General features: G+C 45.2%; 1 protein-coding gene across 10 annotated transcripts in view; it reads right to left on the bottom strand.

Moving 5' to 3' along the window:
• Positions 1-11,319: 11,319 nt before the first annotated feature.
• Positions 11,320-19,783, bottom strand: part of Ebf3 (EBF transcription factor 3) — a 117,536-nt gene continuing 109,072 nt past the window's right edge. For 3 of the 10 annotated variants that reach the window (XM_032892380.1, XM_032892381.1, XM_032892384.1), the window contains 5 exons: positions 18,688-18,753; positions 17,943-18,120; positions 16,676-16,864; positions 16,072-16,269; positions 11,320-13,993 (listed from right to left, as the gene is read on the bottom strand). In XM_032892380.1, the coding sequence (XP_032748271.1) occupies positions 13,962-13,993; positions 16,072-16,269; positions 16,676-16,864; positions 17,943-18,120; positions 18,688-18,753 (663 nt within the window). In that variant the 3' untranslated portion in view covers positions 11,320-13,961. Of the gene's footprint in view, positions 13,994-15,018; positions 15,132-16,071; positions 16,270-16,675; positions 16,865-17,942; positions 18,121-18,687; positions 18,754-19,783 lie in introns of all 10 variants that reach the window. The other 7 variants (XM_032892382.1, XM_032892383.1, XM_032892388.1 and 4 more) reach the window with 4 other exon arrangements.

Here is a 19,783-nt window from a genome sequence, read left to right as displayed (position 1 = left end):
AATAGATGATAGAAAATAAATATAGATAGATAAATGATAGATGATAGTAATATACATAGATAGGAAGATAGATAGATAGATAGATAGATAGATAGATAGATAGATAGATAGATAGACACACACACATAATACATACATACATAGACTGATAGATACATAAATAGTTTAAATACATAAATACTGTGATGGTTTGTATATGCTTGGCCCAGGGAGTGGCACTGTTGAGAAGTGTGGCCTTGTTGGAGTAGGTATGGCCTTGTGGGTGTGGGCTTTAATACCCTCGTCCTAGTTGCCTGGGAGCCAGTATTCTGCTAGCAGCCTTCAGTGTAAGCTGTAGAACTCTCTGTTCCTCCTGTACTATGCCTGCCTGGATGCTGCCATGTTCCTGTCTTGAAACCTCTGAACCTGTAAGCCAACTCCAATTAAATGTTGTCTTTATAAGAGTTGCCTTGGTCATGGTGTCTGTTCACAGCAGTAAAGCCCTAAGACAAATACATTAAGGGTAGATAGTATAAAGATGATGGTAGAAGATAGATAGATAGATAGATAGATAGATAGATAGATAGATAGATAGATAGATAGATGATAGATAGATAAGATAGATAGATAGATAAGATAGATAGATATGATAGATAAGATAGATAGATAAGATAGATAGATAAGATAGATAGGTAGTTAGATATAAGATAGATAGATAGATAGATAGATAGATAGATAGATAGATAGATAGATAAGATAGATAGATAAGATAGATAGATAAGATAGATAGGTAGTTAGATATATAAGACAAATGGGTGTAGATACTATTGTGCTAAAATACCTGTCACGAAATTCAACATTTTACCCCTTGTAAAGTGCATGGTTTGATGGTATTTGGTACATTTGTGTTGCTGAGCAACCATTCTCAGGACTCTTTACCTTTGTGCCTGTTCCAAAGTCTGTCCCCATTAAGCACTGGCCTTCATCCCATCTTCATTCTTGGAAATCCCATTCTACTTTTTATCCCTATAAATCTGGCAATTTCAGGGATTTCACAAAGTATACTCAGCCTGTGTGACAATAAGATTTTGACTTCAAAAATTTCTTGTACATATATCTCTGTGTGTGTCTATATATATATATATATGTGTGTGTGTGTGTGTGTGTGTGTGTTTGTATGTATATATACAATATATTGTATATATGAGTTTCTTTTATATATGTATTTATGTACAAAATTTGTTGTATATATTCATGTGTGTATGTATACCTACATGTATATTTATTTGTGTGTGTGCACATGTGTGCATGTGTTTGTATACAGAAGCCAGAGGTGACAGTTTACCCCTTACTTGCGTGCTACGGTTTTATTTTGTTTTGTTTTCTGAGACAGGATTTCTGACTGCCCCTGGAGCTCGCTGATCAGTTAGACTGGCTGGCTAGAACACCCCAGGGATCTGTCTCTGCCTCCTCGGTGCTCAGATTACAGATACTGTACCCATCTTCTCATGTGGGTTCCGGGGGAATCAAGCTCAGGCCCTTATACTTGCAAGACAAATACTTTACCAACAGAACCATTTCCCTGGGCCAACAGCAAAATCGCACATGAAGAAATGGATGTATTTCATAAGAACACAGGTAAGGTCACATAGAAATTTGTTCATGAGTTAGTGACGGGTCAGGTGACACCAAGACGGAATTAAAGAAAAAAATTAAAAAGTGAGTCATAACAGCCTGTAACTCCAGCTCCAGGGGTAACCCATGCCACCTTCCTCGCAGGCACCTGCACATATATGCACATATATCACATGCCCCACCCTGCCCCCACAAGATTAAAATTTATAAAAGTCTATCTTAAACAGTTAATAGCATTCTTGTCATGCATGGGTGTCACGTACCTTTATTCCCAACACTAGACAGGCAGCAGATCTAGCAGGCACTAGACTAGCAGGCAGATCTCTGGGTTGGAGGTGATATAGAGCAAGTTCCAGGACAGCCAGGACTACATCGAGAAGCCCTGTCTCAAAAAACTAATTAATTAATTAATTAATTAATTAATGGCATTCTATTTTATTTTTTATTTAATGTATATGGGCATTTAGCCTCTGTGTGCGTGTGCATGCGTGTGTATACCATGTATGTGCCTTGTGTTCTCAAGACCAGATGACGGCATCAGATCCCCAGGAAGTGGAGTTAGAAATAATAGTGGTTGCTGGGGATCAAAGCCAGGACCTCTGGAAGAGCAGTTTGTTCTCTTTACTACGGACCCATGTCTCCAGCCCTTCAAGAGATATTCATAACCGAAGAAGAAAACGTTTTTTATTCAAAATGAACACAAAAGACCTGGAATAGTCAAAACAAGCCCAAGCACAAGGAGCGATATTGAAGGCATCACAGCCGGTGATTCTGAATTGCACTGCAGACCACTGGGGTGGTTTGCATAAGACGGCCCCTTGTGCTCACAGATTGGAATGCTTGGTCACCAGGGAGTGGCACTATTAGGAGGTGTGGCCTTGTTGGAGGAAGTGTGTTGCTGGAGGTGGGCTTTGAGGTCTCAGAAGCCCAAACCAGGTTTAGAGTCTCTCTCTTCCTGCCTGCTGATCTGGATGTAGAGCTCTCAGCTCTTTCTCCATCACCATGTCTGCCTACATCCACCATGCTTCCTACCATGATAGTGGACTAAACCTCTGAACCAAATGCAGGGCCCCAGTCAAATGCTTTTCTTTTCTAAGAGTTGTTGTGGGTTGTTTTGATTTGCATTTCCCTGATGACTAAGGATGTTGAACATTTGTTTAAGTGCTTCTCAGCCATTCTAGATTCCTCGGTTGAGAATTCTTTATCTCTGTACCCCATTTTTAAATAGGGTTATTTGGTTCTCTGGAGTCTTACTTCTTGAGTTCTTTGTGTATTTGGGATAATAGCCCTCTATCAGATGTAGGGTTGGTAAAGATCTTTTCCCAATCTTTAGATTGCCATTTTGTCCTGTTGACAGTAAACTTTGCCTTACAGAAGCTTTTCAATTTTATGAGGTCCCATTTATCAATTGTTGATCTTAGAGCCTGAGCCCTTGGTGTTCTGTTCAGGAAAATTTCCCCTGTGTTGATGTGTTCAAGGCTCTTCCCCACTTTCTCTTCTATTAGATTCAGTGTATCTGGTTGTGCTATAGCAGTGAGGTGGGAGTGGGTGAGTGGAGGAGGCAAAGGGGAAAGAGGAGAGAGGGGATGGGATGGGGCTTTGTGGAGGGGAAACAGGGAAGGGGGATATCATTTGAAGTGTAAACGAATAAAATGATTAATGAAAAAGGAAAAAAGCTGAGAAGTTATAAAAATATTTTAAAGAAAAGGAAAGAAAGGAAGGAAGGAAGGACGGAAGAAAGAAAGAAAGGAAGAAAGAAAGAAAGAAAGAAAGAAAGAAAGAAAGAAAGAAAGAAAGAAGAAAGAAAGAGGAATATAAATCATTCTTGAAAGGAGGAAAACCCTTTGGAAAGATTTTCCTCAAAAGAAGACACCTAACAGTTGAATGAAACACCCATAACACCATTATTAAGAAATTAAATTAAATTTCAACTGAAAAAAGAGGTGTTGCTGTGGTCATGATCTCTTCACAGCAATAGAATACTGACTGAGACAGCCATATGACAAAAACTGCATGTTGTTGGCACATATGGGCCAGCAGAACGCAATACAGAGCCCAGAAAGCCAAGCCGTCACGGCTACCCAATCTTTAACAAAGATGATCACATAGTGAAGAGAAAAAAGTTCCACTCACAAATGGCGCTGAGAAGCTACCCACATGCTGACAGAATGAAACTAGATCCATATCTCTCACGAAATCAACTCAAATGGATCAAAAACCTTAAATGTAAGATGTGAAATTCAGAAGCTTCTAGAAGAAACTCTTTAGAGATACAGGTGAAAAAAGGACTCCAATAACTCAGGAAATGACCCTAAGACCAAAGGACCTAAAACCTGGGTGTGACCTAATGACCCCGAGAGCAACTGGGATTGCATGGCGTTAAAAAGCATGGTCAAGGCAAACCAAACAGCACGGTGAAGAGACAGCCTACAGAACGGAGGAAGTGTGCAAACCGCATCTGAGAAAAGATTCACACCTAGAACCAGTGAGTAACTCTAAAATTAAACACATCCAACCAGTTAATAGAAAAGACAGTTGTCAAAGGAAGAAATACATATAGTCGGTGAGTGCTTTGGAGAAAGCCATTAGTGCACCATTAGCCATAAATATCGTCATGGCGGTGGGATTCCACTCACTTCAGTCAGGAGAAAATAGGAAATGCTCGTAGCGATGCGAAGGGAGGAGAGAGAGAGCCTGTTTGGTGGGAGTGGAAACAGCTTCGGCCACTGTGGAAATCAGTGCTTACACAGTTAAAAGAAGAACTGCCACGTGACCTACTGCCCCACTGTAAGTGAACTCTCCACAGACATACTTTCACCACCATTCGGAGTCGCCAAGACGTGGCAGCAGCCTACAGCTCCATGTACAGACAATCTCTACAGACGGTGCTCCATAGGCACAGGGAATTGTATTCAGCTGTGGAGAATGAAATTAAGACATTTGCAGGAAAATGGATGGAACCAGAAACTGTTACATTGAAGAAAATAAGCAGAAAAGGGCCCCGTGTTCCTTCTCATATGCAGAACGTATATGTGAATTGATATATACCTATGCGTTCTGCGACTGTGATGTGAAAGTGGAAGCCATCAGACGGAGGTGGGTGGCAAGAGAGAACTGGAACATCCGTCAAAAAAACAGAGAGAAAGGGGGCTGGCCAGAGGGGCGGGGTGGAGAACAGAGGGGAGCACAACCAACAGCAAATATATGCATATGTGTCACAGTGGAATCCAATAAACTGTGTGCTCTGAGAAACAGAGTGTGTCGTGAAAATAACGTTCATGTTTTTATATTTTGACAAAACCTCGGATCTCCCCCTCCCCCAACTCCCACCCTGATCCTGGGAATTGAGCCTAGGGCCTGGCTTGTGTTAGGCAAAGGCTCAGCCACTCAGCTACCTCTCCAGTCAGGTCCTCATTTTATCACTCTGTCTCGTTGGATACAGGGTCTTGTTAAGTTGCCCAGCTGGCCTTGAGTTTGCTCTAATTCTCCTGCTCTGTCCTCCCAATTAGTTGGGATGACAGGCCTGTGCCACTGGGTCAGGGACATTTTACGATTTTTATAACAGTTCTATTGAAATAATTCACATGGGGCGGCGACTCATGCATTTCAGGAATATGACCGAATGCTATATGTAACACATAGACAATTTTGAAAGACCTCCACCAGTTCAAAAAGAAACTCGGGAGCCTTTGGCTGAAATTCTCTGTTCTTGCACTCTCAGGCAGAACAACTGCAGACGTTACCATGTAGACTTGCCTATTCTGGACATAGCAATAGAGAGATTGGCAAATATGGCTGCTGGCTTCTTTCTCTTTGCATGTTCTTACGGTTCCTCTGTGTTGTGGCATGTTTTAGCCTGTGTTTCTTTTCATGGTTGAACAGTATCCTATGGTGTAGATGTATGGTCCATTGGTTGCTGTGTGCATTGCTGTTGTGCGAGAGCTTTTGGGCAAGCATGTGTTTTCGTGTCTCTTGGGTTTGGACCAGAACTAGAAATGCTGGGTCAAATGGTTAGTCCTGTGCTTTACTGTGGGAGAAGCTGCTGGAGCATCTTCCAGTGTGGCTGCACTGTTCACGGTGAGTTCTGATTCACACCATCCCTATACCGTCGTCAGTACTGCCGTTGCCTGACTGCCAGGCTAGAGCAGGTCCTGCTGACTGTAAGTGGTGACTCTTTCTAGTTTGACTGGCATTTCTCCGCTGGTGAAAATGTGAGCGTCCTTCATATGCTTCTTGGGACTTGGTACATCTTCTCCCAGCTCAATCCTATTGGGGAAAGGTGTCTTCTGCCAGCAGCTTGCTGTCCTGACTGATTTTGCTTTGTGGAATGCTTTGAAATGAGAAAGTAGGAAGGGAGATTCACTTTTCCTTCTTGTTAAGATTGTCTTAACTGTTCCCTGTCTGGTGGGAGACTGGTATGGCGCCCCTCAGGATCTGCCCATCCACTTCTTCAAAGAAACCATCTGTGATTGTCGAGGACTCACATGGCGTCTGCAAGTGAATGTGAGGGTTGCCATGGCAGCCGTGCTAAAGACCTACCTGTGATTACAGGACACTTTTGGTTCATTTAGATCTCCTTTAACTGTATTCAAAACTAAAACCCGAGGCTGGAGAGATGGCTTGGCCATCTGTCTGCTATTACCGAGGACCCGAGTCAGGTTCCAAGCACCTGCATGGTGACTCACAACCATCTGTGATCTTAGTCTCAGGGGATTCAGTGCCCTCCAGAGGCACCAGGCACATGCATGGTAATAGACAAAACATAATAGACATGAAAAGTAAATAAATAGGTAGCTGATAGACAGACAGACAGAAAGAAAAACAGACAGACGCTATAAAATAATATCTAACAACCAATAAATAAAAGGCAGCACCTTGAGAAAAAGAGTGTCTCAAACACTTCAGAGCAGTCCCCTCTAAGGATTTCTTTGTCTTGCCTGCAGGTTGTGAGAGCCGTTGCATGGTTCAGGGTCTCACTTTTTCTGAGGCGTTGCAGCCAGGGTTCACAGACGGAAGCGCCATCAGGAGGGAATGGGGTCTTCATTGGCTACTTAAGAAGAGCACGTTCACTTTTGACACCAGGAGACGTGCTCTCTAAGATACAATTTGCTCATCCATTTTATAGAAAATTTGGGAAATATAGATGTTATAACTTTTTGGTCTTAGGGCTAAGATTAAATGGAAAATGGGGTTATAATATATAAACTTTTCACCTCTCGTATACAACAAAAGGGAATTTTAATGGAATTCGAACAAGTATTTTTTTAGTGTGTGGATGTGTTCTTGTGGCCTTCTCTAGAAATTTATAGGTTGGATCATGTTACATTCAAGGTACTGTATACTTACATAACTTATGTCATTGGTGTTTATCATTTCGTGAAATATAGTTCAAAACATGATCTCTTAATAGCTTAATAGAACCCATAATATTCCACTATATGACTCTATATTACTCATCCTGTTTTCAGCCATTTGGGTGCTTTCCAATTTTTAATAAATATGGCGTTAGGAAAGGTTCGCTCACTTAGAGTCTTCTCTAGTCTCTGATTATTTCCTTGGAATTGATTCCTAGAAATGGAATTAGTCAAACGGCTATGAGCACTTAGGTCCCTGTACAACATCCAGTTGATTTTTCAGAGAGGTTGTAAGGGTTCTACCGAGACCTCTGAGAGAACATCCGTTTCTCTACCAGGAGCAGTGAACACCCATTTTTAAGAGAAGAGATTTTCCTGGTTTAATAATGAAAAAAATTAGCTCATCATTTTAATGTGTTTATGAGTTTTTCTAGCCTTCTCTCTAGAAATTTACAGATCTAAATCATGTTATGTTCAAAGTATTATCTACATACATAATTTTATGTCATTGGTATTAATTGTTTCGTGAAACATACTTCAGAACATGATCTTCGTAACTTAATAGAACATATAATATTCTGTGACTATTTGAGACATTAATTGCTGATCCTATGTTCAGCCATAGTACATGGGTGCATGTAATATCTTTTAAGAGAGATTAAACATGGTTTTCCAAGCATTTTTCTTTTTGCCTTACAAGAACTCTTATTGACAGGTACACCTTGAATGTGTACATCTCCCATTTAATAACGTACAGCCATGTGGGTGTTTGAAGAGTAGATGTCTGCCCCAGACACGCAATAAAGCCCATATCCATTGATGACTAATAATGAGCAAGGTTTCTCTTTGCTCAGTCAGGCTTCAAATTGTTTCTACAATAAGTTTTCCTTAATTTTATGTTTTTGTCCACTTTAAGCCCTCTCTGTCTCTTCTCAGAAAGTTTGAGGGGGCGGGTCCTTTCCTTTAAGTTTTCAATAGCTTCCAAAGTAGCAGGATTCCCTGTGATGTCTCCATACACGCTTGATGTGGGTTGGCTTTTGATCGCCTGTCCTTTCCTTTTGAATTGATGGGGAAGTTGCCCTTTTACACGGGTGGTTTGTGGGTCCCACTGACTCACAAATGCTCGCTGTGGATTAAAGATAAGACCTTTGGTTTATGTCTTTTCTGTCTCTACTGGAAGCTGCACCTCCACTCGGGTCCTGTGCTCTGCCAGTGGCCATTGTCAGAAAAGAATTTGCTCTTCCCAGGAGGAGACCCACGTTTCAAGCTCAGCCTTGTCTGGGTCTTACCTAGTGATACATGATTAAGCTACAGTCATGATGCATGCTTCAAGACCCTCCATCGGTTCAGCCTTGTGGGAGAGAGTGCTCAGAGAGACACCGAGGCCCTTAATATCCTTTATTCTGTGGCTTTCAACACTGTTGGCTCTGTTGGAACTTACTCTAACTCTACAACCAACCACAATGGCGCCCCTCTCCCCTTTTCATTCCATCACCTTGCAACACTAACAGAAGTCAATTTGTACTGACTCCTTTCTGGTTATGCTTCCAGGTTAACTTTGGCCGTCCAACCCCTCTGGTGCAGTGTCAGTGGACCTGGACGGTATCACCCTTCTGTACCTACATCATGTAGCCAACTCTTTTCCCCCTAAGCCCCATACACTGCAGGTGCTACCAAGGCTCCAGGGAAGAAGAGGCTCCAGCCATGGGGAGTAAGGATGTGTGACATTGGTTGTGCCTGTAGTAACCTTCTTAAGCCTTCTAGTGTGTGCTGGACAGAACAGCTAGTTTCCTCTTCCAGTTTGATCAGATGTCTGGAAGCCATAGACACTTCCATGATGGATGAATTGGTTGTGGTCCTTAGAAATCCCTTAGAAACCTTGGCGAGGTTCCCTTCTCCTTTCCATTCCAATTCTTTCACTGTTTAATTCTTAAGGATGTGGGAAACCCAGTATAGTGGAAAAGGCACAGGATTTGGAGGCCAAAGAGATTGCATCTGTCATATAGCCTTGCTCCCTGGTAAGTCACCCAACCTTGCTTTATTGTTTTGCGGTGCTGGGAACCTAACCAAGAGCTTCACACACCAGACACAGAGCCCAGGGCTCACACGGAGTACTCTAGAAGCACTGAGTGATCCACAAGCTCTTCTGCCAGCCACTGACCCACAAACCAGTAATTGGTGGTTTGAAAAGGTAGGCTGTCCATGGAACTTTAAGGTCAAACCAGACGTAGGGACCACTGAATCCTGCTAAGAATGTCCTCTCCTGCCCCAAGGTTATTTAGAGATGGAAGGGTTTAGAAGTGCTTGGTCCCATGTTCGGCTTTGAGTTTGGTTTATGGGGAGTAGCAGAACCATGTCTGTGGGGTTGACAGTCCCCTTCTGTTCCACTAATGAGCTCCACCCATTTGTCCCCAGGGCATGGATAGGGTATAGAGCCACCAAGAATGGGAGCTGGTCCACCCTTACTGCCAACCCACATCAGCGACTGGCTCCCTGTGAAACCTGCGGCTCTATGCTAGGACATGACAAATGACCAAAAAAAATCAATTTGTAATCTGATTGGAGGTTTTTGATTTCCTCTGATGAGTTTAAATTTCATTAAAAGCAACCTTATTCCAACATAAAAAGAATCCTTGAAGGGTAAAACAGGGGATTGTCTCACCCAGCATAAAGCATCTCAACTCTTTTGTGTGATTTATTCATGGCATTAATTGTGAGGGCCAGCCCTTGGTGTCTGCTGGCAGCTGTGCTGTTATCAGGGCCTGGGATCGGCCCAGGCGGGCTCAAAGCACAAGGACTCACATTCAAAACTCGCTCTTCGGCGTATTGACACTTCAGTTATCAACAGTCCCTTTTATCTGCGGAGAGGGCGCCCCAAGCTCGTGGGGCCAGAATAAGCTAGGAATCAACGCCGCGCCTCCCTGAATTCTCCTAATTGTATGTATTCTCTGAGAAAATGATCATCGTGGCCTCTTGTCTTGATGAGAAATTGACATTTTCTGAGGACTTCTTTGGGTGCTCCGAACAGGGAAGATAAGGCCCGGAGTTGTTTTAAAGCAGAGCGGCCTTTCTTTCCTTTCAGGGGCCTCTTGATTGCTCTCGTTGACCCACTTGATGAGTATGGATTTCATGAGGTCTTTTTCAGCATTTGAACTATAAAAGGTTCAGCGCGACACCACCCCTTATAGACAAAAGATAACCTTGCCCTTTGAATATATTGATTCTTTATTAACTAGGCTGTTTAATGCAATGAAATGAGGCATTAGATTGAAGCCCATTTCAAGTGCTTTGAATAATCTTTAAAAGCCTGAAAGACCTTAGAGAGACCTGACAATACTCCGCATGTGTTTTCGAGAGAATCGGTTCTTGCTTCTGGTTTGAAACACGAGCTTCTGAACTTCTTTCTGTTCAGGTCAGCAGACCCTATCACACTAGCTCCAAAGACCTGAGCAGGGTTCCTGGACTCTGAAGGATGAGGGAGGCTTTGGGCAACACACTCCTCGGCCCTGGTGACTTGGGACTGACTGAAGTGGGCTTTGTGCCATCGGAACCTTTTTCTTTACTGTCTCTTTAAGGCCAGCCAACAAAGGCTCAGCCCTGACGGGAGGGAAAGGTATTCACAAGTTTCTTTCTGTTTTGAATAATTGTTTCCTGTTTTGCTCAGCAGAACAAGTAATTAAGATGACATTTGTGAGTACTAATTTAGATCACACTTACTGAACGTGTGACAGAACTGCAAGCCAAAACATGCAAAGCCTGCCTGCCATTGAGGAGAAAATGCTGAGAGGGAAGATAGGCAAGGGCTGAGGAAATTAGAACTTGTGCTCATGGCTGACCTCGCTGGAGTCCCAGACTTGACCTCCACCTACGCAGACACCTGAGGCCAGTGTAAGACCCCTCTGTGCCAGTGACGCATAGCAGTACTGGCATCCTTTCTGTCAACCCATGTCCCTTTGTGTCTACCCAGACTCCCCCAATCTGGTTCTTGCCAAAAAGTACATGAGGTTGCAGAGAATGGGGATGAGCGAGTGTTCGGGAGCCAGAGCAAGTACTATCCAGCCTTCCAATTCAGACGCTTATAACCTAACCTCCCGACCTCAGGATGGTGTACAGGACACCCCGTGCTGCTGTGACTCCGGGGCTTGTGCGGGCAGCAAGTCTTCTGATGGCACCTGTGGCATCACAGCCACCTCAGGAACGATGCTTACTGAGGGTGGAGAATTCTGGAAGGTTCTCTGAAACCACTTAGATCTTGATGAGCCCCAGCTCTGGAGCCCAGGATGTGGAAATGAAACCCCCAATTCATTTGTCAGTCATTTTAATAGTCAAAACAGATAAAAATTACCAAAAGTGAAATTCACAGACAAGAAATACTTTAATTAAATATTGTGTAAAATGAACATTTTATACAGTTAAATATCTGAAAAAATGTACAGATAAAACAATCTTATTGTAGGGTCTCTGACAGCAAAATCTACCATTTAGTGAAGCTCTCGGTTTTTGACACAATGAAGCAATGAGGGCGTTGACTAGTTGATCTAAAACACAAACCGGGTGCGGACATGAGGATGCGGACTAATGTGCACGTGAGCTCTTTTTAGGTCAAACCCTTACTTACACAAAATAAATCGAGGCAATTTAGTTCCAAAGTGACTTCTCAGGCTGTTCATGTAGCTAAGCCCTGTCAGCAGCCACAAAGCCAGAGTGTGGCCCACTGACCCTTGGGGACGTTCTGTTACTCGTATTGAGTCCCTCGAATGAACACTTGCTAAGCTCTATGTCGTTCCTTCGTGAAGGTGTGTGTCTAAGTTTTGTAAGTCCCCTCCTTTTTGTTTTAAATGTGACTTCTGCTGCTGTTTGCAAGGCCTGTGCTTTCTGCGAGAGCAATGAGTGTGAAGGGGAAAAAAAGAGTCCTGATTCTTGGTCTCACGGTGGGTTTGGCACTAAGAGGCGGAGTGTCTGAAGGAGGTCTTTCCAGTTAAAAATGTACAGACAGTGCTGTTGGATCTGACCACAAAAAGGTCCTGTTTAAAATAAAAACGAACTAACCAGCAGTGTCCCCGATACCTCTCTAACTCCAAGGTGAGCTAAAGAGAGCAGAAAGCAGCAGGCAGACCCAGGAAGAAGTGACTGGCAGACTGGAGGTTTGTGCTTTTGGCCTGTGTGTGTGTGTGTGTGTGTGTGTGTGTGTGTGTGTGTGTGTGTGTGTGTGTTCATCACCCATCTCCAGATATTAACAATTGTGGTGTGAGCCTATGATAAAATAGCACAGAAGTTCTTCAAAGAAGTCCACTTTTAAGGCATCAGAGAAGTTAATGTGGCAAACATTTGTAATTAAAACGTCGGAAGTAAATTTTATTTTAAACTTTAGGCCTCTGAATTTTTCCAGTAAACACAGTTCAGCTATGTGGCAAAGTCATAGGTGGCAGCTAAAATGACTTTTTTTTTACATTCTACAAAAAAAATTAAAAATTAAAAATAAGAACACAGCCCGGACGGTGTGGCCCCTTCACGGCCGCTCCACATGCACAGAACCTACTAGAATTTGTCACGGCCGGCTGACACCGTTTTCTTTTGACTATACAACAAACTTTTCTTTTCAAAAGTATTTGTTCAGATAACTTAAAAATAATATAAAAATAAACAATGAATTTGACTTTTCCTCAACATAAAAAAAGGGGTGGGGGATGGAAAGTCTAAACGATAGCAAATGGTTTAGGTACAAATGAAATGTAAGGACATTGGTTCACTTCAACAAAACAGATTAAAGAGACAAGCTCTTGGTGTCTGCTCTTTCCCTGTGCTTCAACACTGGGCAGATCAAACACCAATACAGACGTGAAAAAAAGAAGGCAGGGAAAGCAATGTACAAAATTTCAAAGATAAATACAATATTTATAATTGATATGTTACAAAATAAAGTCCCTTAGCAACTGCAAGTGTTCATGGGAAAGGAAGCGTCACATGAGAGAGCATTTTATCCCCTATAAGACACATAAGGAATAAAACTCGTTTTTCTAAATATTTTAAGTGGATCTGAAAAAAATTCAAGACAAGTGTATAAATATTTAGCTACAACTTTGGCAAAATCACAAAAGTCTACAATTTTATAACCACATACAAAACACATCGGGGAAGAAGGGTCTAGAAGTCAAAAGGACAATTTCAGGTACAAGAAACATAGACCTCACAGTAGCCTAAGAATGCAATAGGTTTACAGTGCGCGAAAGTTGAAAAAATGTTGCTGACCGCACTTGCTTTAACAGGAAGCTCTAGGTGGGAGAATATTGGAACCAACAGACAGTAGCATATTCTTTTTCTCTGTCAGTGTGCTTGTTGAAGGCAAGAGATTCGATATCAAAGTTACAATTTCTAACTACAATAAGTTACAAAGTTTCATTTCATTAAGATGAAGTTAAGCAATGATAAACCCTCCCTCCCTCCCTGCCACCCCAAATTCACCTAGTCATAATCCTCCTCTGTTCCAGTTAATGGCTCATACCTCCTTGGCCCCCTTTTTTCACCACAAAAAAATATTTCACATTATAGAGATACACAACCATTGTGAATCTAAATATGAGTACAGAAAAATGTTTCGAGGCTTTCTTCCTCAGTGTTGCATGGGCATCAAAACGGTGCATATTCACGAAGCTTCTCCCCACACAGATAGCACGCACTAGACAGCCAAGACGGAATCAGAAACTTTATACAAAATAGGCATCGCTTTGTTTTCCTTAATCTTCAGGACTGAGAAATGTGAAGATGTGAGAAAAGTTCAGTCAATAAAATGGAATTGTTCATGAAGGAGTAGGCTTGTTCGCGTGTTGATTCTTAACAGTTTAAATAAAATCTTTAAATGTCTTTTGTAGCATTCAACCGTTGCTGATTTTTAGTTTTGGAGATAGCGTTTCCATCAGCACGTCTTAGCACACTACACGTGTCCCCTGAAGTCCGTCCTTGGATGCTGGGTGCTGTGAAGGTAAACAGAGTCCCTCACATGGGCGGGACTACCAGCCCAGACATAGCTGCAAAAGAGAAGAGACCCAAGTTAATGGACCACCCCACGCGCACCCTCAAGTGGACCCAGCTCACTCCTCCTGTGCTGGGATTCACAGGGAGGCCAGACTCACTCAACTCCCTGCTATAGTCAGCTGTGCTGGTGGCAGTGCTGTGTTGGTAAGTCTACTTCTTAGGGTGAGGGCACAGTGGCGGCATGATTCCCGCAGGCCTGTCTGGCGCTGCAGCCCTCTGTAAAGGCCTTCTCTGCAGGAGGGAACACGGGCTTCTGCTTCACGTAAATGTCTCCACATTTTGTTCAAAGCAAAGGGAAGCCTACTCTCTGGAAAGACAGGAACCAGCCTGGCCGTGGCTTGAAGGCTTGCTTTTCCTAAATGAAATGGAGACTTGCCTCAGTTTCCCCCTCTGCCTTTGGGCCCAGGCTCTGACCTCCTACCAGCGGCTCTGTAGCGTAAGGGTGAGTCAGGCTCTCAGATCAAAGCCACACAGGGCCCAGTAGCTCTGGAATCTCAAGGCCACGGAGTGATGGAGACAGCACCACCTCAGGGTGCTGCTTTCTCTCCACAGAACAAGAGAAGCTTGGCACTGACGCGCCAAGTGCAGCCAGCTCTGGAGTGAACTCCTGGTCCGAATGTAATTTAAAATCTTTTAACTCTGGTGTTGTTTAATTTTTGTCAGAATGACTGTTCTCATTAATTTATGTATAACATATTAATACATTTGTTCATGTAGTGATGTGAGCTTCAATTTCTCAGTCCATTAATTTCAACGATATTAATTTATCTCCGACTCACCGTTACAACTTTATGGTTTGGCAGGCCCCTGTGTACACACTGCTTGTGCGGTATCACCTAGTCGGCCTCGATGCTGGGGCATGTCCACAGACACCTACCTCCCCTCAGTGCCTGCCTGCTAAGCAGCGCTGGCCTGGTGCCCAAGGTCAGCTCTGAGGCCGGCTGGCGGCAAATGGGGCCTGGGCTTCCCGTCAGAACTGACAGGTGTTGTGAAGACAATGAGTTCAAATCATTGATACCTTTCCAGTTCCTTTTTTGAGCATTAGTTCATCAAAGTGGAATATACCACCGACTTCACAAAAGGGCCAGTTTGTCTTCTCCACGGTTGCGTCCTCGGCACCCAGCAGAGAGCCTGGCACATAGTAGGCACTCAGTAAATACTGGTTGAATGGGTTCATGTTTTTAAAGGAGAATGGGTTTGACTTTCACCCGGTGGAGCACATACCCAAGGTGGTGTCTGAAAGAGGTTGGGTGATGGCCACTTACTTCAGTAAGTGTAGCCCCGTGCACCACAGGTAGTCATGTGAGCCCAAAGGCCTAGGGGCACCCATATGGCTTCACCACCACACTCACTGCAGGTCACATGCAGCGTGAGCTGCCCTCAGTGCTGGGAAGGGTACTTGGTGCCTGCTCCATATGGCCCCAGCTGTGCACAGCTGTGTCCACGTGGTAGCTCTCATGCCCCTGGGCCAACCCTTCTCCCTCAGAACCAAGAGAGAGCATACTCCCAACCACAGACAGCCTTGCCACCCAGCAATGGTACACACCCTGCCCTGGGTCAGCCCCTTCCAAGAAGAAGCAAAGTCATGTAGACGTCCTGTCCTGAAGCTGTAAATAATGGCTCTGCCTCACGGCAAAGTGGGGCAGACACAGTCTGGGATGGGCCCCCAAGACGGCACAGTGACCTGCCACCCATTTCTTAGCCGGTTTCTGCTGTCCCTTTAATAAGGACGCTGAAAGTTTAACACTAAGGACAGGGCCATACCCTGTGTGGAGAAGGGCCAGGCCTGGGTACTAAGAAGGGTCTAAGTGGGGCTCTGCTCTGCTCGTCCTCTCCTTTCCCCTCAAGGGAGGCTCCACCCCTTTGGGCATGGAAGGGCTGAGTCAAGGTCAATGCATAGGAAGAGTGGGCTGGACAAAACCTAGAGGCAGAATCATCTATGCTCGCTCGAGGACCGGGCTGTGGGGCAGGAAGGAAGATGCAGACCAGTGAAGCACATGCAATGCCACAGGCGTGCAAGGGGTTTCCAAAGGGGCCATGGGGCCTGAGCACCCACCCACGCCGCCCTCACCTTGAAGTCCGTTCCCATTGGCGCTGGTGCAGGAAGGAGGAGGCGAGGCTTGGGGCCGGACCACAGGCGCGAAAGCGCTCTTCTGTTTCACTGCGGAGATGACATTGGCAGGTGAGAATGAGAAAATGCCGTGTGTGCTGCTACAGTTTGAAGGGAGGGTGACCGAAGAGGCTGCCATGGTGGGGCTGGACGGCACTACTGCAACAAAGCAAACATGGTCAGCACGCGCGCGCGGGCCGTGGTGCAGCACCACAGCGAGAGCTCTGAGGGCCTCGCCTCGCACGGGGAGGGGCCACAAAACAAGACACGACATGCTTCGGCTCGGCCACTCTGGATAACAGGCAAACGCTTTGGGGGCCGGGCTCTCTCTTCCAATTGAGCAGCCCCGTGTGGTTCAGATCTTATTTTGGTGGCCAATGAGATGGCGTTGTGGGGGAGGGCTGAATTAGGTCAATTTGTAGTTGTCATTTGGACGCCCAGCCTCTGGGGCCACCCTTCCTTTTATCCAGTAGCTCACATCACAGAACATCCAAGCAATACACACACTCGACTTTGTAGTGAATATGAATCTGCGTGATGACGTGTGACAAAAACAGACACTTACTGCCGTAGGGAGAGTTAGCGGAGGAGCCATTAAGAAATCCAGGCGAGCCAGGGACCCCTAGATTGGCCATGGCGCCACTTCCATATCCATTCATGCTAGTGCTGACTGTGTTGTAATTGGACTGCTGGGGAGTACTGCTGGGGACGTAGCCTCGCGGGGACACGCTGCTTGTATTGCGACTGTAGCCGACTGTTAAAATCCCCCCCCCGGCCAAAAATAACATTATTATCAGTGACAGACACTTGGGGGGGGTTTCCCCGAGAATCTATATCATATATTCAACATTTTTAATTGACTTTATGCTTCCTCTCGCCCTGGTGATTCTAGCCAGCTTGGATAATCTTAACACGCCACCCTGCCGCTGGTGAGGCCTGTTCCATGTCTGCTGGCTTCGACGGCCAGCCAAAGCATGCTTCGATCTAACCTTCAGCTGCTGCTACTCACTGCTTTAGAAGCAATTATCAACAGCTTGGATTCCTGACCTGCTACCCCACTCTCTCTGAACTTTCAGCCTCAACAGACCTTCAAATGCCATGGCTGACAAAGAGAGCTTGTTTGTGGCCCTAACTTCCCTGGAAAGACTCTTTGGGGGTGGGGATGTCCTCACTTTCACAGATGCTGTCTCTGTGAGCAGGAGTGGGGTGGGCGCCATAGCTTCCTGCCTGTGGTATAGTGTGGGCAACTGGGAGCCAGCAGAATAGGGGCGGGGGCTCTGAGATGGCTGCCTGAGTCATCTTTATAGGATGTGAACTAAACTGGGCTCAAAGAACGTGCTCAGAGGACACCAAATTGTGACTTCAACAACCCTGGTCACTGTTCTGTGGGGTAAGGTACACCACGTGGGGAATGGATGGCTTTCTCCATGGATTCAGACCAGGAAGTGAACCCAAATACCACCCATAACACATCCAAGAAGGCTCCTCCTGGCTTCCTGGGTCATAGCTGCCCTATGGCTCTGCCCATTCTTGTCAAAGATCACAGAGTCACTTACAAATAAGCTAAGGGACACTTCTAGCAATGCCAGGGAGCTGAGTGGCAGCCAATGGGGCTACTGTCACTACAATTGGGTTCTCTGAGTGTTCTCTGCCCAGTACAGCTGGAAGATGTGTGGCAAGGTCTTCCCTGCAAGAAGGAACCAGCCATGCCTAAGGGCATGGAATGGGACCAGCACTCCCCAGCTGGGCCCCAACACCTCCACCTGTAGCTATAGCCTCAACCCACCCTGGGGAGGGGGCCAGGGAAGGGTCCATCTGGCACAGCGGCCTACCTTGGTCATTGGCTTGTGAGGTCTCTGACACATTAACGGCTAGCTGGCTGCTGAAGGAGTTCACACCCATCATGCCAGTGTGTGCTGGAGTGTTGCCCAAGGTGGGGATCTGGTTGTGATTGCGGGGAACGCTGTACAGTGCCTCAGCAATGTCGGCTGCTCTCTTCAGGATGATCTCCTACAGCGATAGCAATACATGTGTAAGCCTATGATATCATCCAAGGCCAGGTTGCCATGGCCACATCCCATACACTATGGGTCTGTTCTCTTGGTGGCGCAAGCAATGACTACATAGCCCAGACTATGACGAAATCCTTAGGAAAACTGTCAACAGATGCTTCCAAGTGGCTACACCTTGCCCTTAGACTTGTAGCCCTAAGCCTAGGACAGGCAGAAGGCAGTAGACTCAGAATTAAAGAACTGGCCCCATCCAGAAAAAAGGAATATCTCTTCCCTGGGGCTTCACGACCAGTGAGAACAGGCTACAGGGTGCCCACATGCCCTCTCTGAGACCCGGAAACACCTACTGGGCCTCATCCTCTACTCAGTACTATGGAACTTCAAAGACCCACCCCCCCTTTTGTGGACCACCTGCCTCACCTTGTCTTATTCTATATGAATATTTAGTGTGAGGCGTAGTTATGGAGCTGGAACAGGGCATCGTGTACCTAGGAAAGCCATGTCTGTCTAAGCTGAGAATGCTGATGACAGGGAGGGTAGACAAGTAAAGGCAGGATCCACCTACCTGGTTGTTGTGAGGCATCCCGTACAAGGCTTCCACAAGGTCTGCCGCCCTCTTCAGTAACACTTCCTAAAGGGAAGGAAGCACACACGGGGTCTTATGGAGATGGTGCGAGCGAGGGCATCATCACACATCCAAGAAAGCACATAACACAGCTACAAGAGACCAGCTCGCACCCACGGACCCTGCCCCACCTCTGCCATGAACTCTCTGAAAGGCAAACGCAGATGGCCCTGCTGGGTCTTTCGAAGTTTGTGTGAGCCTAAATAAACAGCCATCCTAAGGCTGTGCCAACCAGAGGTCTAGCAGAGGCATGTGGCAAAAAAGAGAGCAAACGCAGAGGAGCCTCATCCATGCCTGGGGTTTAATGATGTAGTCTTACGGGTATTAAACAAACACACATGGCAGAGATATGAAGGGCCCCGCATCACATTTGTCCGTTAATTCCTAACACTTTAGTGGTGAAGAACAATAAGTAATTTTCCATATCTTAATTAAACTGGCAGAGTCCTTAAAGACAACATCTCACCCCGAATTCACGCCCCAAATTTGCAAGTGAGTTCAGCACTTATTTCTCTTTATTTTGAACAATAAAGTGAATTAACTTGGGTTAATCTAGTTCTTTCATAATGACATTAAGAAATTTTTCAATTAACCTCTTTGACTGCATGTTGTAAAGGACTTCATAAATACCTTCACACTCAGAGAGCGTGCGTGTGCTGCCTGGGGGCTTGGGTGCAATGAGTCCTGCCTTATCCGCTTCTGCATGCCTACCTCCAGTTTACGATTGTGTGGCTTAATCCAGAGTTTGCTTAATTTTAAATAAAAACAGGGACTTGCATTTTTAACTTTCTCTACCTTGAGATGAAAGAAGAGAAAACTGAGTTTTTTAGAAGCCAAGGCCAGGTCCTTCCCAACGAGAAGGGAGTGTGTAGCCTGTCTCCACTAAGCCCAGATGGTCTGCCTCAGGGGTGAGGCAATGACTTCTAGGGTGGCCTGCAGGGCTGGGAGCTGCAGCACCTGGGCCTGCTCTGATTTTGTCTGTCTTTTAGGTGTGGAGATGGGTCTGAGGCCAGGCACATCTTGTTAACTTTGGGGA

The sequence above is a fragment of the Rattus rattus genome, chromosome 2 (genome assembly GCF_011064425.1).
Source record: "Rattus rattus isolate New Zealand chromosome 2, Rrattus_CSIRO_v1, whole genome shotgun sequence".
NCBI classification, from domain to species: domain Eukaryota; kingdom Metazoa; phylum Chordata; class Mammalia; order Rodentia; family Muridae; genus Rattus; species Rattus rattus.
Note: the sequence above shows the minus strand (reverse complement) of the source record. Positions and strands in the feature narration are given on the sequence as shown.